The sequence below is a fragment of the Lynx canadensis genome, chromosome D4, assembly GCF_007474595.2.
Source record: "Lynx canadensis isolate LIC74 chromosome D4, mLynCan4.pri.v2, whole genome shotgun sequence".
Lineage (NCBI taxonomy): Eukaryota > Metazoa > Chordata > Mammalia > Carnivora > Felidae > Lynx > Lynx canadensis.
Genome location: NC_044315.2, coordinates 63,437,810 through 63,461,989, shown reverse-complemented (window position 1 = coordinate 63,461,989; position 24,180 = coordinate 63,437,810). Strand labels below are relative to the sequence as shown.

Below are 24,180 nucleotides of genomic sequence, written 5' to 3'. Positions count from 1 at the left end.
CAACCTAGACATAGTGAATCAGAATCTACATCTTAAAGAAATTCCTGGTGGTGTGCTTAGCTTTGCTATAAAGGATTCAGAAATCAATGGATGATTACAGTAGGTGACTTTTAAAGCCCCTCTGAACTCTGAGATCACTCCATATTATAGAGGCCACAGGTTTTAAGTGGATAGAATTATGGCATGGGGAGGAGCTATGGTCTCAATAACTAGTTTATTCCATTCCACCGGGCAGGTTAAGAATTCCCCTCTCCACTCAATTCCAAAGGACATTAAACCAAGTCTAGTGAAGAATTTAATAAATTTATTTATTAAAGTACAATCTCAGAAAAATACAAATTTATTTATTTATTAAAGTACAATCTCAGAAAAATACAAATGTAGACCTTAAATGAAAATACCCACCATGAAGACTGTTTTTCAGTCTAAAGCATCATATCTTCTTGAACAGAGCCCCTTGATTATTCCTTGAGTTCGCTTCCATTTTGTTTTGAGCGCTTCTCTGCTTTCTCCAAAACGCGTATCTGATTATTCTCCATGCAGGTGCTCTGCATAGAGTTCCATTAATGCTGAATAGGTCACATACAGATGGATAGTTTAACCTTTGGTATTTCCCCAAGGCCTGAAGAGGTTGAAGCAAGTATAAACAGAACTGGAAGAGCTGGCAAGATATTTAGCTGGAACTTTAAAGAAATTTTTCTCTCTCTGGGACTTCCCGGTGATGGCTGTAACACAGCTCAGCTGCTCCAGCTCTTTGTATACTTCTGTCTTCCCTCCTTGATGCAGGCTTTCTGACATCCCTGGCTGTTTGAATTACACACCGCATGGACACACAGGATGGACTGTGCTGGCCCATCGGTTGCATCCATTCTTAGATCCCTTTTCTGATTCCGTTATTCTGTGACTGCTGAATAGCCCATTGCGTTTTCCCATTAGAATCACACACGGAGAAATTTAAAAAGAATATATTGTTTCAGAAGAATTAAGATAAGAATTAAAAGGAAAAAAATAATTTTTATGGGGAAAGACAACATGAAATGTGACGAAAGTATCAAGTTTGTAATGTGTCTAACCTAAGAGAATGTTAGATTAATAACGGTGATTTATGACACCAATCTTTGTCAGGCATCTGCTGTGTCCCAAGCACTATGTTTGTTGCATAACCACGATGATGATAATGATAATGAGGATGACAGTAATAGTAGCTAACATTTGTTGACGACTTGTGACCATACAAATGAGATAGGCATGGGCCCTGCCCTTGTGGGAACTTACAAGCTAATAGGAAAAGCAGACATTGAACAAATAATTCCAAGTTTTATCAGTACTATGGCAGGGTATAGTGGGAGAGTGTTACAGGTCACCTAATCTAGACTAAGGGTCAGTGAAAGCTTCTGTGGGGAAGCAATGTTTAAGAGTTAGCTACACAAAGGAAAGGTTGGGTTGAGGAGAAAGAGCATTCTGGGCAGAGTGAAGACTATGGACAAGAGCTCTGATCAAGCAAAAAGTATATGTTGGAAGAACTGAGAGAACTGACTAAAGCTTAGAGGACCAGGAAGAGAGTGAGAACATGAAACTGGAGAAGAGAAGGCAGAGAAAGGCTTCTCTCGGAGAAGTTCTCGGAGTTCTCATGAGGAGGCCAGTTTATCCCAAGGGCAATGGGGAGCCACTGATAGGTGTTAATAAGCAAGTGAGTAATATGATCAGCTTTGGGCTCTAAGATTACTCTGACTGGACTGCAGGGGAAGAGAGGAAGTATGCAGGGGGCAGAAATGATGGTGGCTTGGCCCAGAGAGGTGGCAGTGTTTGTAAAACATCTCCAAAGTAGAGTAGGGCCCCTGTTGGGCTAATAAAATGCTTCCTCCCATTGGAGTCTGGTTATTTGTGTTAGTGTTGAAGGAACTTTCCCTTCATAGGCATTAGCGCCCCATGAGGCAGATTCGGGAGCCCATTAGCAAAAGGCAACCCAAAGGCATGGAAAAGAAGAAACACAAAGGGCTAGTTCTCCGCTGGAATATGAGCTTGGATCTGCTGGTTTGTGACTCTTTCCCACAACATGGGAAGGAAAGAAGCACTGATGCGCTCAGTTTGTCTAGAAACAGTTTGTAGGCCATAAAAGTATTGTCACACAGAATGATGTGCGAAAATGGACTACTGAAAGGGATTCTTTTCATATATAAGACAAAAGTATTGAATTACTGACCTAACATCCCTTTACCTTAAAAGGAGGGTTCATTTTGAAAGCTGGAGTTGTAAGCTAGATTGTTAGCCCCTCTTGTCCTAAGTAGGACGACAAAGCCCTCGCTTCACTCTGGGTTCAAAGAAGAGTTATCAATCATTGGTCAAGCATTTTAATTGAGCAACTATACAATGAAAGTCATTGGAATACAGTGGTTAATCACATGTTTATCACACACAGCTTCCAGTCCAGTGAAGAAGCTGAAAGTCTAGACACTAAACTGTCACGCAATTTAATTTAAGAAGTGATCTACTGTGACAGATTCTAGCAAAGAAAATTCTGTGTACTGTGAGGGCTTACAGAAGGAGGGTGTGGTGCATGCAGCAAGTTAGGGAAGTGAATGAACTTCCCTAGTTAGGGAAGTGAATGAACTGAGATGTCAGGCAGGTGGAGAGAAATAGAGAAGTGATAGAGCAAGTTAATTTGACAAACGTATAGCACACCTGTTGGGTGCCAAGTGTCATATAAGTCACCGTGATATGCAAATGAATGAAACTCAGTCTGCACGTGGGGTGGGGGGGAGAACATGGGCTGAGTCATGCTAATTGCTAGCTGTGAGAATTAGATTGTCACTTTAACTGCCCAAACCTCAGCATCTTAATCTGTAAAACAAGAAAATCACATCAATCTTGCAGGATTATTGCGAGAATTAAAAATATTTAGAGCCAGGCACTTAAGTCACAAGTTTTGTAATGACCACACTCTTGCCACACAAGAGTCAGTATGACATAGTGTCAGAAGCAGTGTTCACATTGTTCAAAAAGTCACTGTTTTCCATCAGACTGCCTACGTTCAAATCCATGTCTGAAATTTACTAGCTCTATGACCTTGGGCAAATGACAAACTATCTAATCAGTAGTGTCTTCATCTATAAAAGGAAGAAAATAAAAATACCTCATAAGTTTCTTGGGAGAACCAAAGGAAGTAATGCACAAGAAGAGTGGAAGATGGTTAAATAAACAGCTAGACTACATATTATATACATGCAAGGTGCTATACCAGCACAGATAAAGAGTGAACTGTTTATGGTTTTGTTCTAGATAGCACAGTGAAGCTAGTTAAGACCAAAGATTTCAGATAGAAAGACTTGGTCTGGGCCTTAAAAAATGAGTAGGTGTTGAGCAGACAGAATGCTGTTAGCTTTGCCTTGCTCAAGCTACAGGGCTGCAATTTGCAACTGTGAGAATGCCAAGAGGGGCCTAAGGCTTAAGGAGAATATTTTAAATGTTTACTGATTTATTTTGAGAAAGAGAGCATGCATGCAAGTGGGGGAGGTGCAGGGAGAGAGAAAATACCAAGCAGGCTCCGTGCTGTCAGCTAGGAGCCCGACACGGGGTTTAAACTCACAAAGTGTGAGATTATGACCTGAGCCAAAATCAAGAGTCCGATGCTTAGGTGCCCTGAGAATATTTTAAAAGACTAGTGAGTTTATTGTAATAAGCATCTTCTCTCCAGTTGCTGCCATGAGCCACAAGGCAGGTTAATAATAGCATGGGCTTCGGCAGTCGGTTAAGCGTCCGACTTCGGCTCAGGTCATGATCTCGCGGTCCATGGGTTCGAGCCCCGCGTCGGGCTCTGTGCTGACAGCTCAGAGCCTGGAGCCTGTTTCAGATTCTGTGTCTCCCTCTCTCTCTGACCCTCCCTGTTCATGCTCTGTCTCTCTCTGTCTCAAAAATAAATAAATAAATATTAAAAAAAATTTAAAAAAAGGGGGGGGGGGCGCCTGGGTGGCTCAGTCGGTTAAGCATGGGCTTCGGAATCAGACAGGCTTGGGTTCTAACTCAGTCCCTTCTGCTTGTAACTGTGTGATCTTATGCCAGTTACTTTGCTTCTCTAAGCTTCATATCACTGATCTTTAAAAAGGAAGTAATAGGGGCGCCTTGGTGGCTCAGTTGGTTAAGCATCCAACTTCAGCACAGGTCATGATCTCACGGTTTGTGAGTTTGAGTCCTGAGTCAGGCTCTGTGCTGACAGCTCAGAGAACTGGGCTTCAGATTCTATTGTCTCCCTCTCTCTGCCCCTCCTCCACTGTGTCTCTCTCTCTAAAAAATGAATAAATGTTAAAAAAAAATTTTTTAAGGAAGTAATAATAGTGCCCCCTTCATGAAGCTGCTATGAGGAATAAACAAGATAATGCATGTAAAACATGTTTGGCACATAATAAATATTCAGTAAATATTAGCTACTGTTATTATTGTTGGTGCCTCATTAAGGTTATGCTGGCAGAGAACATTAGAATTTGTTTAGTGTATGGACAGTTACATTAAACACATGCCTTATGCTTTATCACCTACTCAACAGTGGGATCTGCAAAATATAACATAAACCACCACATTCCCCTATGTGGGAATGATTGCAGGTTTCTACCTCTGTGGCCCCAATAACTTTGAAAGTCGTACAAAGTAGGCCCTCAATAAATGTTGAATAAATTAGTGAGGAATTTGTTTCACTGATCATAAAATAAACTTTTCTCTAGTTATAGACATGAGGCATACTTCTGTAAGTCTATAAATAAATAAGTACCCCTGTAATTTCACCAGCAATGGGACGACCATTGTTAGTATCTTGATACATTTTCTTCCAAAGTGTGTGTGTGTCTGTGTGTGTCTGTGTGTATGTGTGTGTGTGTAACATATATGATATATGTTGAGGATCACAACATTTAAAGTAACTATATAGATATTTAATTTGATCATATCATACAAAAGCTTTTTCTCCATTTGTCATATGAGCATTTGTATTGTTTTATTAAATATGCTTCAAGGGCATCTGGGTGGTTCAAGGGCAATTCAGTCGGTTGAACATCCAGCTCTTGGTTTTGGCTCAGCTCATGATCCCAGGGTCATTGGATTGAGCCCCATGTCAAACTCCGTGAGCATGGAGCCTGCTTAAGATTCTCTCTGTCTCTCTCTCTCTCTCTTTCTCTTTCCTTCTTAATCTCGATCTCAGTCTCTATCTCTCCCTTTGCCCCTCTCCCAGCTCATGATCTCTCTCTCCAATAATATATATATATATATATATATATATATATATATATGCTTTAAAACATTATTATAGATTGCATAATATCCTATAAGGATGGCCATGTAATTTGTTTATTATTTATTTTATTGCCATATTGTTAGATTTTTATCATGTTACAAAACTAATTCATCTTAAATATAAGTTGTTACTATATTTAGTGAGTCCTTAACCTTTTGGCATTATTGACAACCTGAAAGCCTAATTTATTAAAAAATAAATAAAACTGTAAACAAAAAAAAAAGAGGGGTGCCTGGGTGGCTCAGTTGGTTAACTGTCCAACTCTTTATTTCTGCTCAAGTCATGATCTCATGGTTCATGAGTTCAAGCCCCATGTGGGTCTCTGTACTGACAATGTGGAGCCTGCTTGGTATTCTCTCTCTCTACCCCTTCCCTGCTTGTGTTCTCTTTCTCTTTCTCTGGCTCTCTCAAAATAAACTTAAAAAAAAAAAAGAAACGGTATTATTTTCTTCATCAAAGAAAATTACCTATTTAAATAAAATGCTGCCTGGGGCACCTGGGTGGTTCAGTCAGTAAAGCAATCAACTTTGGCTCAGGTCATGATCTCACGGCTCGTGAGTTCGAGCCCCATGTTGGGCTCTGTGCTGACAGCTCAGAGCCTGGATCCTGCTTCAGATTCTGTGTCTCCCTCTCTCTCTGCCCCTCGCCCGCTAGTGCTTTGTCTCTCTGTTTCTCAAAAGTAAATAAACATTAAAAAATTATTAAAAAAAATAAAATAAAATGCTGCCTACAATTTCAGGAGTTTTATAAACTTCATGAAGCCCAACCATGGATTCCTGTCCCAGGACTTCATGTCAGAATCAATAATATCAAATATGTTAACATGAAGCAGAACACAAAGTACGGGAACTATAATTTAACAGTTGTGGAGAAGTATCATCTCTAAAATACTGCTGACTACAGGATATTCAACTATTTTTATAACGTGGCCCAATCCCAGTTCAATTTTATATTGGAAATAATCTTAAATTTAGATGCTACATTAATACTTCTGTACAACTTTCGTGAAAAATAGTGTTGCACGTGCTGTATCTTTATTATCCTTGGTGACAGAAAGCCTCTGCAGAGCTCCCAGGGTGCTACTTCTCCCCACTGCAAGGTTGTGCACTATATTAGTCTGAGAACTATTAATAGTGTATCTACCCCTGCTCCCCTTCTCCTCTGTGGCTCCTAACTGTCCCACATCCCATTCCATTTGAGCAAGTATACAGCATGATTCAGCACTGAAAAATACAGTTATCTAAAGGAAAGAGATAATTTCATAATTATACCAAATATAAATTCAACAAACCTAAAATATAGCATAAAACAGATAAACAGATGTATTCACTGCTTTGGATCGGGCATATTTCAATCTCAAGATCCAAGGGTTTGTTGTTGTTGTTGTTGTTAAAAATTTTTTTAACATTTATCTATTTTTGAGAGAGAGACAGAGCATGAGCAGTAGATGGCCAGAGAGAGAGGGAGACACAGAATCTGAAACAGGCTCCAGGCTCTGAGCTGTCAGCAAGGAGCCCAACGCAGGGCTTGAACCCACGAACTGTGAGCTCTTGACCTGAGCCAAAGTCAGACGCTTAACCAACTGAGCCACCCAGGCACCCCTCAAGATGCAAGGTTTCATCTTGGCCTTTGTGTAGTTCTAACCAAGGAGCACAACCTTTAATTTATTATCTTTATACCTTTGTCTGATATGCAATTTATAATAGGCTGACTCCACATGCCAGTTTATACAGTGTCTGAAGAATTTTGATAGGTTCTCAACATAAAGTAAAAAGTTGTTTTATGTCCGTTGTTTCCATATATTTGCTTCTGAAGTTGGAACAATTACTTACGTGAAAGCTAGGATATGAAAGAGCAGGTACGTATCTGCACATTTCTGTGTACATGTTAATGACGATGTGTGTTTGGAAAATTCTAAATCACTATTAGGTCCCAAAGAATGATGGAAGAAGAAAATTTTGAAAACAATTCTAAGAGTAATTTATATTAAATATCTTTTTTTTTTTTCCTCCCTCATAGCTACATCATCCCTCTCAAGGGTTCCGCTTTGGAACTGTCCGGGAAAGCAGTGCTGAAGATTATGTGAGGCAAAGCTTCCCAGAGATGCATGAGTATATGAGAAGGTACAACGTCCCAGCTACCCCTGATGGAGTGGAGTTTTTGAAGTGAGTGTCAACCTCTTGGGTTCAAAAAGTTCTCACTGAAAGAGATGTCTTAGCTACCAATATATATAGTATGTGTTGGCTTTTTAAAATGACAGCTAAATATACCCACTTTGTGTTCAGTAATGCCTCACACTGTGTGAGATTGAGAAGGCAGTATGGAATAGTGTGCATTTAATTATGTGACCTAGATTACTAGTTACCTGCATAGATAGTCCCCAGTTGGCAGTAGCTTTGCTCAAAGTGCCAGTGGGGTCATTAGCGTAGCAGATGGTGGGGGAAGTAAATGTTGGCTTGACATCACCGAGGAAACAATGGTGCTGAAATGATCACACAGTCAGGGAATGTGGCCAGAGGATAAAGTGTCCCAAGGCAACCCTTCCCTGCACGGTGAATCTCTAAGCCCATGGACTGTCTCCTTTGGCCATAAGGAAATGGAACTTATCTTAGAGATTTCCTGTAGAAAGGAAATAAGATAAAAGGCAATGATTCCCATGCCTGCATTCTTCTCATCAGAATTTATGAGAAGCAATCAAGAGCAATCACATTGCCATGGCAGATTATCAGAGCCTGTAATTCAACGAAGCTGAATGCAAAGGAGGATGGTGCAGTTAGGGATTCGCTCATGTAGTCTGCCTGGGAGAAGGGGATGAATGGCTCCTGATAGGCACCACAGCATGAGGGTGAGCAGTCCCATCTCCCTTGTGCCTGATGGTCTCAGGACAATGACATACATTCCAGCCTCCAACCCCTAAAATTGTGCTGCCCAGGAAACTGGTTTATCTATGGTGAACCACAGTAATCCTCCCAATGGATGAAGGGACTTGCCACTTCAAATTCTCTTTTAAGGAAGAAGGGAAATAGGGGCACCTGGGTGGCTCAGTCAGTTAAGCATCTGACTTCAGCTCAGGTCATGATCTTAGAGTTTGTGAGTTCAAGCCCCACATCAGGCTTTCTGCTGTCAGTGCAGAGCCCACCTCAGATCCTCTGCCCCTCCCCTGCTCATTCTCTCTCTTTCTCTCTCTCCCCCCCAGAATAAATTAATTTTATAAAAAAATAAGAGAAATAAATAAATAGCTTCATGGGACATAAGGGCTTTATGTTTCTCAAGGATTCTGGTGACAGGCCCCTAAAACTACTTACAGACTTTTTACAGAGTCTAGAGAGGAAGCCTTGGGTTCTCAGATTTATAACATTCTGTAGGGTGTGTAAGCACTAGGAAATGGCACTATCAGTTTTGCAAGAACACTAAAATGTTAGAGTCCATCTGTAACACAGAGTGTAGTGCTCCTTTGCCTTCCAGCCCTTCTTCAGTACTCTTCTGTACTTCAAGCAGATTCATGGCTGAGAGAGAGAGTAAGATGTCAGGGAGATGGCAGTGGCTTCCAGCTAGATAGTAATCTGACAAACTGGGCTCTTTTGGCAGTGTGAAAGAGCAAGATGAGCCACTACTGTGGCAGTCCCCAGGTCCACTTGACTCAAGCTATTCATTTATTCTGGAAGCTTCACCTGAGAAGGCCCTGGTGCTCAGAGTTGTCTCCACTCTAGTCTGGAGAGATGAACTCGTTAGAAAAGCAGGTACACAACTGACACATGAAAAAATGCTCAACATCACTCATCATCACAGAAATACAAATCGAAACCACAATGAGATGCCACCTCACACCTGTCAAAATGGCTAACATTAACAACTCAGGCAACAACAGATGTTGCAAGAATGTGGAGAAAGAGGATCTCTTTTGCACTGCTGGTGGGAATGCAAGCTGGTACAGCCACTCTGGAAAACAGTATGGAGGTTTCTCAAAAAAATAAAAATAGAACTACCCTACGACCCCACAGTTGCACTACTAGGTATTTATCCAAGGGATACAGGTGCTGTTTCGAAGGGGCACATGCACCCAATGTTTATAGCAGCACTGTCAACAATATCCAAAGTATGGAAAGAGACCAAAGGTCCATTAATGGATGAATGGATAAAGAAGATGTGGTATATATATATACAATGGAGTATTACTTGGCGATCAAAAAGAATGAAATCTTGGGGCGCCTGGGTGGCTCAGTCATGAGCATCTGACTTCAGCTCAGGTCATGATCTCACAGTTTATGGGTTCGAGCCCCATGTTGGGCTCTTTGCTGACAGCATAGAGCCTAGAGCCTGCTCCTAATTCTGTGTCTTCCTCTCTCTCTGCTCCTCCCCTGCTCATGCTCTGTCTCTCTCTCTCTCTCTCTCCTTCAAAAAATAAATAAAAATACATTAAAAAATTAAAAAAAAAAAGGATAAAATCTTGCCATTTGCAACTACGTGGATGGAACTAGAGGGTATTATGCTAAGTGAAATTAGTCAATCAGAGAAAGATAAATATCATATGACTTCACTCATATGAGGACTTTAAGATACAAAACAGATGAACATAAAGGAAGCAAAAATAATATAAAAACAGGGAGGGGGACAGAACATAAGAGACTGTTAAATAGAGCACAAACAGAGGGTTACTGGAGGGGGTGGGTGGGGGATGGGCTAAATGGGTAAGGGGCATTAAGGAAGCTACTCATAGATTATATATAGCTATATATATAATAATCTATATATAATATATATTATATATAGATAATATATATAATTATATATAATATAATCTATATATATATAGATTATATATAGCAAATCATTGTTGCACTATATGCTAACTGATTTGGGTGTTAAATAAATAAATAAATAAATAAATAAATAAATAAAAGAAAAGCAGGCACAGATGAAGACACTGAGACCTTAAAGAAGCAACTTGTCCATGGCAATCTAACTAGCAAGTGGCAGAGTCTGGATTAGAACCAGGTGCCTAGAATCCAATCACTGCTGCAGGCCAGTCTAGGAACCATAACAGAAAAGCAGGTCCTTGATATTCAAAGAATAGTCCATGTTCCAGCAACATCCATGTTCCAGTTAGCACTTGGGAGTTTGTGAGAAATGCAGACAGTCAGATCCCATCTCAGAAACTGCATTTGAATAAGCTCCCCAGGTGGTTCGCTGATGGAGGTAGGTGAAATTGTTATACAGGCAGAATTTACCATTAATGCCCTCTGACTCCTTATCTTTGGGCTTCTCTCTCCACTTTTGGCCCAGTCACTGGGTATGCTCTCGGCCACGACTCCAAGAAACCACAGTCCTTGTATTACCGCCCCCGCCCCAATATCCCAGAGCCCTGACCTGCAGAACACAACCTCTAGAGTCACCTATAGTATATGTATTATTGTCGTGTATGTATTATTTTGTGGTGTGGGTATTATTAAGTGAACTCTCAAAAAGACAGCAGGATTCTATAATGGGAAAAACAACCAGGGGCCCTGCCAACTGTAAGGATGATTCAGCCAGTCTAGAAGCTGCTTATACCTGGATCACACCCAGCCACATCCTCACAGTGATTCAGGGCCCCATGGGAGTCTGTGAGCTAATTGCTTTTTGCCTTCCTGTGCCATAGACACCTGTCATAACTAACTCCACTTTGCAGTCCAAAATCAAGAGTAATTATTTAAGGATACCATTGAGACTGGACCTCAGCAATTACTGGTTAGAAAAACTGAACCCCAATTTTTTTCTATTGTTACTGCTACCTCAAATATTTGCAGAGTGTTGGTAAATGGTAACTTGTTGCTGTGTAGCTCCCAAGGTACATTCTGTTTCTGTGGCAGTAAAACTTTTATTGGAGAAACATCTTTCAGCTTGATTTTTATTTTATTGCCAAGATTCCATTAAGGTTCCTCATCATCAGCTCCTAGGAGACAGTTCACATCCTCAACCCTTTCTGAAGCTTCCCACAGCTGTGGAGCTGAGAGATGTTTTTTTATTTTGGTTAACGTTAAAGACAGTCCTCATTGCGACTTAAATCCAATACCCCTGGAAAAGGGAATGCATTTTGAATAAGCTGTTCACTTCCTGGAAGAGCAAAAAGAGGAAGCAGTGGTCATTGGCATTAAGAAGGGAAGTTGATCTGTTTACTCTGTGTCCATGTAAATATGTACTTCCTTCCCACTGATGAATCTTAGAGGGGTCTATGGGTGTCTTTTGCTTTTAGATTTTTGATGGGCCCTAGCCATGTTCTATTCTGAGTTTGAGGCCACTCCACTGTACCGAATTCCAAGAGACTCATCTTTGGCTCTAAGAGAGGAATGACTGAGCCCAGATGGAATAGAGCAGGGTTGTTCTCTTTGCTAAAATGGTTGGACAGCCCTGAGGGTCGGAAAGCCTTTCTCAAATGGATGTATGTCCTATAACTTTCCAAAAACGATTTGAGGTGGCTGAAAACAAGAGTCATTGCATACACTGTAAATAGTTACTTTGGAAACTCCTCCTTCCTTGCCTCCTTTCTAAATGGGAACTCATCCAATGCTCAAACATCTTCCTCTTCCTCTGCACCATCTCTGTGCCTACAGTCAAAAAATGGGGAGAACACATGAAGAACGCACAAGGCATCTGTTGGCATCTTGAGCCCAGTCCACGTCTGATTCACTGATACAGGCCAGGGACACCTACCTTAAATGATTCTTGCCTGAACCACCTCCTAGGATGGGAGTGAAACGTGATTCTCTGGAGGTATATTAATAAAGCAGATCATTGAGATCTATTACCTGTGCTTCCCCTCCCTATTTATTGAATGCTAGCTCATGGGCTTTAAAGAGACCTCAACCATCTTTTCCCTAGGAGTGCCAGATCTCATATTTGTATTTCCTTAATATGTATTCCTAAATATGAAATGATGTCTGATCTCTGAAGAATATGATAGTGATCATAACAGAAAAAAATAAAATTTTCCATATATTGATTAATGAGACCAACTGGTTCCAACACTTACTAGCTATGTAACCTGGATCAACCTGCATGCAACCTGTACTTTGACTCTCTGAGCCTTGTCATCTGCTAGAATGGGATAATACCAACCACTTCAGAGTCATTATGAGTGATACAGGGTGCAGAGAATAATAAATACCATGTCTCACACAAAGGAGTCATTCAGTTAATGTAAGAGAAATGAACTGTGGGGCACCTGGGTGGTCAGTCAGTTAAGAGTCCAGCTCTTAGTTTTGGCTCAGCTCATGGTCTCAAGGTTCATGAGTTCGAGTCCTGTGTAAGGCTCCACGCTAACAGTGCAGAGCCTGCTAGGGATTCTTTCTCCCTCTTTCTCTCTCTTCCCCTCCCCTGCTTGTGCTCTCTCTCTTTCTCAAAGTAAATAAATTAATTTAAAAAAGAGAGAGAAATGAACCTTTCCCTTTAATTCAGAGTTGCTCTGGCTTTGTTGTTGGATTTAGTAGTAATAAAAGGAAATGGTAGATAAACCATTGGAAAGATGTCATGCTGTCTTAGAAGAGTATCTGTTTCCCCTGCTCTGTTCTCTACGGGTCAGGGAGTTGTCAACAGGCTGAGTCAGCAGCTACCTAGATTGGGCTGTCCTTTGTGTCCAGGTTTCTGTCCCCTAAACAAAAACCAGCTGTCAACCTTTCTGTCCATTAATGAATCATTTTTCTCTTTTCTTCTCTTGGTCTTAAATATAGGAATGATCCAGAGAAACTAGACGCCTTCATCATGGACAAAGCCCTTCTGGATTATGAAGTGTCAATAGATGCTGACTGCAAACTTCTAACAGTGGGGAAGCCATTTGCTATAGAAGGTATTAGCCAGTCACTCTCGATTCCCTTTAACACAGGATGTGCTCAGTTTGCCAACCTCGCAAGTCAGAAACGCAAACGTCAGAGGCAAAATGCTATTCATCTTCCCTTGTTTTCATTTTCAACTCATAAGCACTTAGCTATTAAGTTGCTGAACTTAGGAATTTATTTTTCACCTACCCCACAAAAATTTATTCGCCCAATTACTAAAAAAGCAACAACAAAAAACATTGCTGTTACCCAAATGATGTTGCTTCAGATTATCTGAGAGGGGTGGCAAGCTGACAGTGTAACAATTTTCATTTAACCTGTTTTTTCTTATGACCAAATCCTTTAATGAATCCGGCACGAAACTAGAATGATTGCATTCTACAACTGGAAGGACCTCAGTGTTGATTTACTCCAATCTACTTGTTTTATCCACAAGAAAATCCAGGGACATTACATCATTTTTACATAATCACACAATTAGATGATTATCCTGGAATAATCGTCTAAACCTCCTGGTTCCTAAACACATGCTTTTCCACTAGCTGGGAAAACAATAGGAAAAGAAATCTCTTTCTATACCTTAGGAACCTTTAAGAGTCCTAAACAAAACCTTGTTTGGGACCTCAGGTTTGCCTTTCTCCTCACTGGCAGCAAATTTTGGCTCCCAACGTGATCAACGAATCAGTCAAACTTCAGAACCAAAGAAGGATTGCTCTGTCAGTCTCTCCTTTCACTCTGGACAGCAGTTGATACATGGAGCTGATAGTTTGAACCAGCAAATTTCACATCTCCCAATTCCCAGCTTCCCTTCTCTGACAGTACATGCTGGCTCTCAAGACAGCCATGCTCACTTGTCAGAAAACACTTTGACTTGAAACAGTCCCATGGGGGTGCACAAGCCCTATTTCCAGAAAACTCTTCTTTCCTATATGTTAACTAGTGTATCAAAACTATTATGATTCCAATTTCCCAGCCACAGTTGGTTTCTGTCTTCCCTAAACGTATCAGCAAATTTTTTACTTCAGTCTTTGTTTTTGTGATGAATGAGAATGTAAGAGCTGATGCTGTTTCTTCAAGCTTCTCCTAAGAGAAATCAATCTTTTCTCCAAGCAAAATGACCTCCACCTGAACCAGGGATAGAACTCAAGAAGAGAGAGATTTAGTGGTAGTTGTCTTCTCTTAAAACTACAATCTGAAATAGCAAAGTCTGAAAAAAAAAGAAAAGAAAAGAAAAAAAGAAAAGAAAAAGAAAAGCAAGAAACCAAAAGAACATTTATTATATAAACCCATTTTGACGTAACAATGGAAAAAAATCCCATTTTTTGTGGCATCTGGGGATATGGAAGGGATGTTAGATTTTTTTTTTTCTGTCCTAGATGCACTGGGTAATTGAGGTCCCTTCTGCCTTTAGCAGCTACTAACAATGAATCATTTGTAGCAGGCATAAGAATGAGGGACTCCATTCTCCACCTTTGTCTTCAGGGTGCAACGCTATCTTGTCAAAAGACAGTGGTGAGATGGCTTTTTGCCTCTGCTAGACCCCAGTGCCAGATGCCACACAATTAACTCCCCACTGGTTTCCTGTTTACATTTCCATCTGTGCTCCTGAGACTTCGTGTCTTACAGTTCCCATCATCTCCACATACCACATTGTTTTCAAAGGGGATGAGGACAAAATGGCGCATGAAGAGCTCTCTCTGCAAGAGAACAGAAAGACTACAGATTTGAATAGAAAACATTCTCATCATTGTTGGTTTATTTTAAAAGGAAAAAAAAACATTGCTGGTTTAGTCTGGATGAGGTGCAAATCAGAAAATTTAATTCAGTACTGCCCCTGCCAACAAGTTCACAGCTTACAAACAGAACTTGATAAAACACAAAGGGAGGATACTTATAAGTTACAAAAAACAGTGTGATCGAGATACTAGTAAAAGTCTTGATTGCTGCTTTAAAAAGAAAATTAATCTTCTAACTTTTTAGGGAATATTTCTCTCAATGCAATTTTAAAAAATATTATATGCTTTAAGAACATATATGTTTCTGGGGCGCCTGGGTGGCGCAGTCGGTTAAGCGTCCGACTTCAGCCAGGTCACGATCTCGCGGTCCGTGAGTTCGAGCCCCGCGTCAGGCTCTGGGCTGATGGCTCGGAGCCTGGAGCCTGTTTCCGATTCTGTGTCTCCCTCTCTCTCTGCCCCTCCCCCGTTCATGCTCTGTCTCTCTGTCCCAAAAAAATAAATAAACGTTGAAAAAAAAAATTAAAAAAAAAAAGAACATATATGTTTCTTGAACTTATAAAGATGTGGACTTATTAATTAATCAGACCTTATAGTTATATAAAAATGTCATGAAAGCAATTTATGACCAATTCTTACCCTTTTAGCTTACAGAAATGTTTTATATATATGTATCTGTATCAACTGTGTTATAGCAGGTATGTAATAGACGATGTATTACCTATGATGTAACTCATTAGGTTAAATCTGAAATAAGTACTTAATTCACTTACTGATGTAGTTCGTCAAAGGATCCTGAGAGTCTGCACCTACTTTCCCAAGTGCTTAAATGGCTTTGAGAACTTAAGAGGGAAAACAGTCCTTGGATTGCTTCATGTTGAATGTACCTTCACTTTATATAGTATTGATATCACACCAACTGCTTGTGACTACTGATCCCCCCCCCCCCAGCTTCACCATTCTGCATTTATTTAGGCTTAAAAGGTAAAACTGAGGCAAATGTGAGCCAGTGGCTTCACTTTGATTTTGAAACCTTTTCCTGAGGACTCAGCACAGCAAACCAAAACTATTAAGAATTCAGAAGCATGTGGAAAGCCTTTCGTCATATTAAATACCACACATCAGGGACACAAAGACATATAGGGTGCTCTGGAAAAGAAGAAAGTGTTGAGATAAATGAATACATGTCCCAAATTTATGCATTGGAGTTAGCTGACAATAAAGGTCAAATGAGAAGAAAGAGTAATGGAACTGCACAGTAATGATTTGTGACCTTTCTGCCAAAGACCTTTGCCTGTTTTTGAGTTTGTTCCTTTACTTGCTTTCCGCTGATACGTAATACAGTGCCGGAGTCTGAGCGCTTCGGTTAGAACAGAGCTGCTGTTACTGTGCCCCATTGGTCTGGTCATTTCATTTGTTCTCCAGGCTCCTCATCTGCATGATGGGTTTATGAATAGTACATCTAGAGTGGAGCTATTGTGAAGGTTAAGTAAAATAATACAGGTAAAGCATGGACAAGCAAATAGTGCCCAATAAATTATTATCATCCGGTATATTGAATTCATAGATTGAGACCAATGCCCTATAAAATTATTCCGGGTAGATAGCCTTCACATATCTCAGCTTCTCCCACACACTTCTCTGTCCACTTTGATGTTCTGGGGGTAAGAGAAACCTATTTTTAAAGTCTTCCTTATACCTGGGGCTATTACAATGTGTTCTCAATGGCCATTACCCCAGCGTAGCTAAATACAGTATTCCAAGGACAGACAGCAAAAAATGAATTAACCTTTCTTCCTGAAGTCTTTTTAACCCTATCTAAGATCTCATTTTCAAAATATCTATTTCCCAACTATATTTCAGGAAGATTCTTTTAGTCTATGAATTTCTAACAATACATTTGCTAGCCAAAATATATTTCTACTATTCCTAGCTGAGTAAAGCTGATTTATCCATGGGGAAAAGATCAGGATTCTGTTCTGAAAATTGTTCTCTTGGGCTATTAAGCTGTATCCAATTTCCAGGGTGCCTGATGCCTTCATCTTTAGGGTTGAAGGATTCCATTTTGCTTCATCCATCAACCACAAAATAGTCAACCTCGTCTTTATTGCAAAGCCACGTTTCTAATGATAATGAAAGCAACTCAGGCTGCTAGGTTGAGTCAGCAATTTAAAAATCAGAATTCTTTGACCAATGAACACAATCAAATTTGAAAAAGCAACTGATAAAAAGGACAGAAATGAAACCTTCAAGGTTTTACTATTTTATTTTTCTGAATAAAGTGGATTTTTATGTCTTTTAACAAATACCTCTTCCAATCACCACTAACTTTTTTCCTATTTCTCCCTTTGTTCTGTATGCATAGTTTGTTTTAATTGGTTCATAATTATTATTAATGCCAATAATCATTTAAATGCCAATACTCAATATACATATTAAAATAGAAAATTAAAAAGGACAGTAATCTATTTTTAGCAGTCAATTGCAAATTGACATGATGGAATAGGGTGATTTAATATTTATTATTTCCTATGTAATAATTTTTTATAAATGTCTCTCTGCAAATTCAACATAGCTTTTTCCCCGAGGCGTTTTTAATACTTCTGTTGTAGTGCCAAAAAACTATTCTTAAAATATGTAGATTCATCGTAAGTATTAATTTCAGCTTTTTAAATTTTACAGCATGTATTTTGTTTCATCTACCCCAAATGCCACTATCAAGAATCAGTCTAAGATGCCTGCCTCCTCTTACCCTTCTCAGCTGGTAGCAAGATCGCATTCCTCTGAACTCCATAGAGTTTCATCCATCCTCCTCATCGCATCTGGTTTTTATATTTTACCTTGTTGAATTTATGCATCATCTACCTTGTCTTCCAGAAAAGTCCTATAACTTTCTACCACATTATGTACTTATTCATGTCTGTCTCCTCTCCCCCTTACCACCATGAGCTTCATGAGGATAGAATTAGTGTCTGACTTCACTTGGAAGTCTCCACAGCCCTCAGCAGAATATCCGGCACAGAATACGCATTCAACATGTTTGTGGAATTAATGAACAGATGAATAGGTGTGCAACAAATGCTTATCAAATGAGAACTAAAAACAGTTCTGCCATTATTAGACTAACCTAGGTTGCGGTTGTTGGCTTTGAGAAGATTTTTAGGAGAAACAATATAGTCAGGGAGTGTCCTTGCTAATTAATTCCCTCATATAGGTACAATCACATACCTATTAGGGCTGTGCTTATGCTATATTTACACAATTTATTGAAAAGTTTATAAACAAAATCTGCTTATGAATAATATATACTTGTGTCTGCTAAAAACAAACCACCAGTTTAGATTATTGTGTTTTTTTACTGAATTGCCTGGTTTGGGGAGTTGACATCAATATGACTGTAGTGATAGGGCCTGTGTTGAAGAGGAAATAAGCCATGTATTCTCTTGTCTTGCTCACATGCTGTCCTGGACACAATGGAAAGAGCATTGGTTTTGGACTCAAAGAGACCTACTTTCAAATGCTAGCTTTGACAACTATGAGCTCTGTCACCTCGGGCAGTTTACTTACTCAATCTTTAAGTCTCTAAGTAATACGTATTGTGCCATAAGTTCATATAAGGGCTAGACACATATGGAATATTATCTGGTACACAGTAATGCTTAATATGTTCTAGTTCTTGTTATTAAATTCCAGAGTGATTTAACTGAACTGTATACCATAGTCTACAGTATTCATCTAGTGCATGAAGTGCAAAATGGGGTAAGGTACGTAAAAAGTTTATTAGAGAACATGGTATATAGTCATCTCTCAATTCACATTAGAAATTGTCATGGAAAGTTACTGCCTCAGGGAAAATACAGTAATATTCAGCAAACCTGGCCTACTTACCCTGACCATCAAGCCATTTCTACCAGACAGTCCCAATTCCTCCTGCTATATGTTGTATATGCCCCAGTTCTCTCTCATGGCATTTATCTCACTTGTAATGGTATAATCATTACATGGTGCAGTGAAAACTATCTCCCTGTTAAGGTACATATTCAATGACCGCAGGGACTATATCTGCCTTGCTTACTGCTGAATCCTGACCACTGAACACAGTGCTTATTCACTCAAATATTTGTTCAGTGAATGAATGAGTGAATGAATGATTGCATGAGTCAGTCAGTCATTGAATGTTATTAGACACTTGACCGTTATTGTGTCTGACATGTAAATAAGGGCTGAATGAGTGAATGTACAACTGAGTTGTCAATAGCATTCATTATAATAAAAGTTTCTAAAGAAAACTGCTTACTTCCTTATAGTTACCTATTATAAAAAATGTTATTTAATGATAACATCAGCAGAAGAACAGGCTGCCTATTTAAAGTCTTTTCTTGTCAGTCTTGCTTTTCAAACCAAAACTACTAGGCACAAAGTAGGCACTCAAAATAGCTTTTTGGATGGAAAATTCTAATCATGCTCTTGACATTGTCATCATTTCCTTGACTTGCCATTGTTAGGGAACAAACAAAATTATCAGGGGAAAAACACCATACAGCTCTTTAAAACTCAAATTTTTTCTGGATTATTTTTTTTTTTGTCTTTTATTGGTTATAAACGTATCTCAAGCCTCATTTTTTTAAAAAAGGATTTGTGTATCCACAATAAAAAAACAACAACAAAAGCTAATGTCCTTGGAAATAAATTGTAGGATGGAATAATTATAGCGAGCGTTTGTTTTCATGAAGCATCTTTGAATTCTTGACAGCATTTTAGTCTTTATCGGTGAAAAAAGAGCTAGCTGTACCTTTAATTTATCTTCCTCAATCATCCTGAGGGCAAAACATCTTTTTTTGACCATGCTGTCCAATAGTTAAAGACAAAATGTAGTTAATTAGCTTTTTCACATGGTTCATCAAAGAAAAGAACAGTGAATTAATAGCTTGGAAGGGAAGTAAAGCCGCACAGAGTGAGAATACAGAGTCCATGCTGATAACTAAAACTCTGACAACACATTACATCCACCTTTTTGCTCCTCCTTAGTCTTCCCCCCTGCCTCTCTTGCCTTAAATAACCACTGTCCTGGATATTTGGCTTATCATTTCCTTGATTTTCTTCTAACTATACTTTTGCCACATACATACGAATTCCTAAAAATAGACTGTTTTGTTGTGAATGTGTTTACATTTACACAATGGAATCATGCTGGAATCTTCTGGGACTGATCTTTCTTATTCATTATTGCTAGAAATCATCCATATTATCCCATGTAGTTCTAGTTTATATGTTTCACACTGTATAATACTACAATTGTGTAAACATTCCACAATTTATTTACTCATTCTCTTGTCAAAGAAAATTGGGGGGGGCACCTGAGTGGCTCAGTTGGTTAGGTGTCTGACTTCCCTTCAGGTCATGATCTCACTGTTCGTGAGTTGGAGCCCCACATCTATCCTCTGGCTCCCTCTGGCTCTCTGCTCCTCTCCCCCTCTTGAGCACTCTGCCTCTGTCTCAAAAATAAATAAATATTTTTAAAAAACATTTGGGTTGTTTTCAGTTTTTGCTATTACATACAGTGCCTCTAGGTACATTCTGGTACATATTCCCATGTGGTTGTGGAGGAGCTCTTTAGGAATGTACTTAAAATTGCTCATGTTAGAGCATGTAAATGTTTAACTATACAAAATAATAGCAAACTATTTTCCAAATGGTTATATCAGTTTGTATTCACAGAAGCAACATGTAAGTGACCTACATCTTACTGACCTACATCTTCTCCAACACTTGGTATTACCAGACTCTCTCTCTCTCTCTCTCTCTCTCTTTTTTTTTTGACATGTTTTTGTGGATGTTTCAATGCTCATGCTATATTCTATGCTTACATGGTCTCATTATTAATAAACTAACAAAAGTGACCAATGATAAGAAAATGCCATAAACAAGAGATAGTAATTAATCCAATTTTGTGTGTTCAAGGTTCAGAGGAGGGGTTTAGGAGAGGTGGATAGGGAATCCTAGCCCTGGTAAAGGCCTCAAAGATAGCTTCCCAAAATTACTTTGAAGGGTAGGGGTGCCTGGGTGGCTCAGTCAGTTAAACGTCTGACTTCGTCTCAGGTCATGATCTCACAGTTTGTGAGTTCGAGCCCCACGTCAGGCTCTGTGCTGACAGCCTCAGAGCCTGGATCCTGCTTTGGATTCTGTGTCTCCCTCTCTCTTTGCCCCTCTCCTGTTCTCTCTCTCAAAAATAAATAAACATTAAAAAAAATTACCTTGAAGGGAGGGGCAGAAGGCCTTGGAATACAATGTGCCGCTAGAACACAGTGTGCAGCCCATTCCTCTCCTTTCCAGACTCCTCTCCTTCTCAGAAAGGCAGCAGATCCAAGGTAATCATACCTTGGACATCTCTGAGTCCTTTGAAGGAAAGATAGTGAAAGCTTACCCTACCCTTGTTACCAGGTCTGATGGCAGCATCACACAATTGTGGTGGCAACCTCTTAGGTACCTCTCCGGCGAAAAGCTGATCTGAGATTATATTTTCTTCTAGGATATGGCATTGGTCTTCCACCCAACTCTCCACTGACCTCCAATATATCCGAGCTAATCAGTCAGTACAAGTCTCATGGGTTCATGGATGTGCTGCATGACAAATGGTACAAGGTGGTTCCCTGTGGAAAGAGAAGCTTTGCTGTCACTGAGGTAAGGGAAAAAGTGCTGATAATGTTGATGCTTCGTAAAGCCTTACTTTGAAGGATGTGACGAAATGCACTGTTACATGTGTCTTGTGGTACAAACCAGGCCATCACATCTACTAGAACTCACCATGATATTTGAATGACTCCTACCTTCACTTGAAGAGTGCCCATTCCTATAGGAATTTGCAATAACACAAGTTTGTCTTATATTTAAATGTGATGCTATTTTGATGAGTAAATGTCTGAATTTCCATTTTCTTCTATATGCAATATGCTCAAGTGCAGAAGAAATGCTGTTCAAATTACAGCAGTAGTATCTGAGATTCTCATTAACTATGTTCGGTTTAGGGGCGTCTGGGTGGCTCAGTCGGTTGAGCGTCCGACTTCGGCTCAGGTCATCATCTCGCGGTCCGTGAGTTCGTGCCCTGCATCAGGCTCTGTGCTGACAGCTCAGACCCTGGAGCCTGTTTCAGATTCTGTGTCTCCCTCTCTCTCTGTCCCTCCCCCATTCTCTCTCTCTCTCTCTCTCTCTCAAAAAAAAACAAAAAAAACAAAACAGTGTTCAGTTTAAGTGTTAATTGCTGGTCACGAGATGGACTTCAGACTATCCTTCAAGATCCAATCAAAGCTATTTTCCCGATAGTCCAAAGATGAATCTTTTGTGGGTTTACAAAAATAGACACACTTTACCCAGTAATTCTTCATTACTGGATCATAGATTTTTTAAACTGAAAACAGCCAATACCTTTCTTTTACAGATGGAAACTAATACCCAAAGGTCCTAAGTGATTTCCCCAAGGCAAACAAATAGTCAGAATCTACATCTTTCTATTGCAGTGCTCTGCTTTTACAATGTAATGGGGAAGAAACCATCAAAGTGGATAATTAAGATAGGAGACTAAAAGATATAACAAGAACCATGGGTTCAGGTATTTAAAAGAGAAGCCAAATAAATCAGTACAAGGTCAGCCAGACATTTCCAAAAAAAAAAAAAAAAAAAAAAAAAACTATAGCCAACAACAATAATGGCTTCATATAGCCTCTATTTGTCAACAACTCCCAAATTTGTATTTCTACACAGACTCTTCTGAGCTCCAGAACCATATGTCTACCTTCCCGTTTGACATCCCCACTTGGATATCCTACAGGCATCTCACATTTAACTTGTCAAAAACTGAACCCTTGATCTTCTCTCCTAAATCTGCTTTTCCTCCTGTGCTTCACATCTTGGGTAATGGCGCCTCTGTCCATTCCAGAAACTGCCAAGGATCCTTAATGCCTCCCACATCTCACCTTCCGTATCCATCAACAAGCCATATTTTTTCCTTCTATAAAATATGTCTCAAGTATGCCCGTTTATTGCCATCTTTGCTGTCATGGCTCTAGTTCAAGCCATCATCCCTCATCTGGGCCACTGCAAAAGCCTCCTAACTGCTGTCTGTTTTCATGTCTGCCTGTCTCCAATTTATTCTCCATGTGGCAGATCACTCTTCAACTTAGAAGCCTGCATTGGCTTCCCGTGTTAATTAGGGAACAATCTGAAATGCAGAACATGGCCTACAGTGCCCTGTGGGACTTGATCCTGCCTACAGCTTCAGCCTCATCTCATGCCACTTTCCCCTGGCTCATTACAGCCCCACCACAGTGGCCATTTGAGATAGAGATACGCCAGTGGCTTCTGTGTCTTGGCATCTCAGCACATGCTATTACATCCTCCTTCCCCAAAAGTCTTACGCCTGGCATTTACCAGCTAATGCCTTCTCATTATAAATTCCCAGCTGAAATCTTGCTTCTCCAGAGCCTGCCTATAATCCCTGTGCCAATATGAGTCATATCTTCCTTTTTAACCTCATATTATATCTCACTGAGAAGATAGTCATAGAACAAAGATTTAAAGGAAGCAAAGAGGAAAATGGGGAACTAGGGAACTAGCATGTTCTGTTTTTTTACTATGTGACATAAGCTGTACTGGGGACATTAATTCATTGGTTCTCACTACAACCCTGTTAGGCAGGCATTTTTATCGTTATTTGGAGAGGTTTGCATGGCATTTTCTAAATGAAGTAAAATTGGGCTGATACTGGTAGCTGAATTAAGTCAGCCGAGAAAGGAAAAAAACCAGTTGCTTAAATTGTGCAAAGCAGCAGTTCACTTGGTGTTTTCTACCATTTGCTGTGACCGTGGTTAACTCATGCCAAAACTTCCAAGTGATTCAAAGTTGACAAAAAAGACATCAGACAAGGCAAAAGGAGCCTCTCAGTCATGTCCCCAAAGCCAGCCATATGGAATGATCTGAACCTGCTTGATCACATGAACACCTCTAGGCTGTTGCCATTTCAGAGGACCATCAGACTGAGATATCAGCTGGAGGGACCATCTGACTCCACTGGACAAACCTCCACTGGAGGTACAGGACTCTGCAGACTCAGAACCTAACTCCACCAGGCACATAGAGGGGAACATCCTTCTGGAGACTAACATAAATCTATTTATTCCAGTATGAAAATAGCTACCACAAAGCATGATAAATTTGAAGCCATATATTTCTGGACTTGTATCCTGACTCTACCAATTAACAACTGAATGACTTAGCTGCTATTAAGTCTCAGTTTCCTCATCCATGAATGAATATGATAACACCTGCCTTGCTATTTTGTTCTGAGAAGAGGAGATCATTT

General features: G+C 39.8%; 1 protein-coding gene across 2 annotated transcripts in view; it reads left to right on the top strand.

The window, feature by feature from the left end:
• Positions 1-24,180, top strand: part of GRIN3A (glutamate ionotropic receptor NMDA type subunit 3A) — a 290,587-nt gene that overhangs the window by 225,199 nt on the left and 41,208 nt on the right. For both annotated transcript variants that reach the window (XM_030292703.1, XM_030292702.1), the window contains exons 6-8: positions 7,301-7,446; positions 12,988-13,103; positions 21,355-21,506. In XM_030292703.1, coding sequence (XP_030148563.1) covers positions 7,301-7,446; positions 12,988-13,103; positions 21,355-21,506 — 414 coding nt within the window. The remainder of the gene's footprint in view (positions 1-7,300; positions 7,447-12,987; positions 13,104-21,354; positions 21,507-24,180) is intronic.